Genomic DNA, 3,126 nt, shown 5'->3' with positions numbered 1-3,126 from the left:
TTATATTGTGTCCTTGGGACTAATCCTATTGTCATGCATGAGAAGACAGCCTAGGATCAATAAATGATAAACCCAGAAACGTTACTGACAGGAATCTTTTGTAAATCAACCAACATTTACTCTGACTTTTCTTTATTTTCCTCTTCAGACCATCTGGTAAGGTTTCATTCTCTGCTCTTTTGCCATTTAAATTCTTCATTGTCTTTAATGCAAACCCAAGAATGTTGGATGATCAGATTTGTGTGGTCCACACTATTGTTCCAGAATTTGGTGCTTTTTATGACTGAGAAATGTTTTTACCCTCAGACCCATAGAGCTACCCTCCTCTGTGAAGGTGGAGAAGAGACGTATCTCATCCTGATTTCACTGCTTCTGCTCACAAGGGATTGCATTGAGGGATAAGAAAGGATAACAGTGAACACTCATCTCAGTGCATGGCTGCTATATTTGAGGCAATTCAAGGGTCACTATGGTGGTCTGGAATAGCAGTGAAACTGGGGAGCCCACATTTATCCTGAGAGGATTCCCTGGACTGGAGTATATTCATACTTGGCTCTCAATCCCATTCTGTCTGGCATACTTGGTAGCATTTGTTGGTAATATCATCATCCTCTCTGTCATTTGGATAGAGTCCTCACTCCACCAGCCCATGTATTACTTCCTTTCTATCCTGGCACTAACTGACCTGGGTATGTGTCTATCCACACTTCCCACCATGGTTTCCGTGCTATGGTTGGATGCTCGGGAGATACAGGCAAGTGCTTGCTTTGCTCAACTCTTCTTCATCCATACATTCACATTTCTGGAGTCTTCAGTGTTGCTGGCCATGGCCTTTGACCGTTTTGTTGCCATCTGCTGCCCGCTGCACTATTCCACCATCCTCACCAACAGTGTGATTGGCAAGATCGGTTTGACCTGTTTGCTGAGAAGCATGGGGCTTGTACTGCCCACGCCTTTGCTGCTGAGACGCTATCACTACTGTCACGTCAATAACCTCTCCCATGCCTTCTGCTTGCACCAGGATGTTCTGAAATTATCATGTTCAGATGCCAGGATAAACAGTATTTATGGACTTTGTGTCATCGCCACAATAGGTGTGGATTCTCTCTTCATACTTCTTTCCTATGTCCTGATTCTCAATGCTGTGCTGGGCATTGCATCTCGGGAAGAGCAGCTAAAGGCACTCAACACATGTGTATCTCATATCTGTGTGGTGCTCATCTTCTTTGTGCCAGTTATTGGGGTATCAATGATCCATCGCTTTGGGAAGCATCTGTCTCTTACCATCCACATCCTCATGGCTGACATCTACCTGCTTCTTTCCCCGGTGCTTAACCCTGTTGTCTACAGTGTCAGGACAAGGCAGATTCGTCTAGGAATTCTCCACAACTTTGGGTTAGGGAGGAGGCTTTAAGTAACCTCTATGCTCCAGTTTTCCCCACTGATAATCTTGGGGCAGCTAGTGTAGTATAGTGAGAGGTAAAATAATTGGAGCTAGATCATCTGGTTAAATTCATAATTCTTCCACTCTCTACATATGCGATCTCAGTTACTGTCTTTAACCTTTATGAGATTTATGTTTTACTTGCCAAAACTGTAATAACAACTATGGCCTTCAGTCATCCAAAGATCACTTGAGGCTTAAATGAGGCAATGTATTTATAAGAGTTTGTTTTAAAAACCTGTACACGTTTATTAAAGATAATACTAACTCCTTGTGAAATGTAACTACATTTACATAGTTTCTGTTTTTAATTCTCTATATTGAGAAATCAATCCCCCTCTTTCTTTTTAATAAATTTGCCCATGATTGAATTCTCATGCCACAGTATCATAACTTTTTCTGAAAAGATTTCTGACTTTTTAGGGCAACTTTGGAACTTGGATTCTTGGCAGGACTTTGGGAATTGCTATTGTGGCTATTTGCTATGGACTAGGCCTCATCTCTTACTGCACACTAAATTTCATCTCAGAGTCTACTTCCTCGAGATCCCTGGGGTAAGAAGTTCTCAGAAAACCTGTGACATGAATCAAGGGCAAAATAAAATCCTCAAGGACACCTTTGGCAGGCAGATAGAACAAGATAAGAATATAAGAGGAGGCATGTCTGACAAAGTCTTAAGTGTATGAGCCTGGGGTAAAAGAAATGACCCAGCCATTTTCTTTATTGTACTCTAGCCTTGAGTATAAGAACAAACAGAAAGGGGTCTTGGAGACACTTGACTCACCTGAGTATAGGAAATTTCATATATATGTCTGGACCAAATTCATCCTATTTATTATGCTATTTGTGTTGACATTTTTAAATGGCATTGGATCAATTACCTAATTCAAACTCTAATTTCATTTAGAAAGAAAAGCACCAAATTTCCTGCTAACCCCTGTTATTTGGGTTAAAAAATAATATTAGGTCAAAGGATCTAATCTCCATCCTGGAAGAGCAAGTGAGGCTTACACTATAGGGATACTGAACTGGAAAATCTCTGGACTTGGGAACATGAGAAAAAGTCACCACAACCAGAAAAATCATTTAGATTTTTTCCTGTTTTTAACTTTTAGGAATTATTCAAATATTCCTAATATTAGTAATTGTAAGATTTATGAGTTAAATATCTTCTACACTACATATCTTAAGTTTTGTACCCTTTAATGGTATGTTTTGATGACCAGATTTGTTCTTAATTTTAATGAAGTCTAATTTATCATTTTTAATTTTATTATTAGTGCTTTTTTATGTCCTTTTAAGGGAATAACTTCTCACTGTATTATTCAGGGTCCAATCATGAGACAGATATTGCAGTTATTTGAACAGGATTACTTAATATAAATAATAACTAACTTTAACAGGGAATTAACTATATAAGGGCAAAACAGAAATCTAAAAGAATACACTAGGGCCGAAGGAGAATATTCAAGGAAGGGACAAACTTAGAAGTGGGGTCTCCTCCCCAAAGCTACAGTTTGACTTCCTTGGAGAACATGTGTTTTCACTCTACTGGAGTCCAGACAAGTTCATTCAGTTGTCCTGGGCAAGCAGAACTTGTATCCCTATGGGTATCATTTGATATCCCTATGGGATACAAGTGGACCCTGGCTGGCAAGCAGAAATTCCCTCTCAGTGTGGGA

General features: G+C 39.5%; 1 protein-coding gene across 1 annotated transcript; it reads left to right on the top strand.

Annotated features, from left to right (window-relative positions):
• The first annotated feature begins 469 nt into the window (after positions 1 to 469).
• Positions 470 to 1,414, top strand: LOC119537136 (olfactory receptor 51L1-like). The gene has a single exon (XM_037839717.1). The coding sequence runs from the start codon at positions 470 to 472 to the stop codon at positions 1,412 to 1,414; it is 945 nt and encodes a 314-aa protein (XP_037695645.1).
• Positions 1,415 to 3,126: the final 1,712 nt, after the last annotated feature.

Source organism: Choloepus didactylus, chromosome 6 (genome assembly GCF_015220235.1).
Source record: "Choloepus didactylus isolate mChoDid1 chromosome 6, mChoDid1.pri, whole genome shotgun sequence".
Taxonomy (NCBI): Eukaryota; Metazoa; Chordata; class Mammalia; order Pilosa; family Megalonychidae; genus Choloepus; species Choloepus didactylus.
The sequence above is the reverse complement of the archived record's forward strand: the minus strand, read 5'-3'. Positions and strand labels throughout refer to the sequence as shown.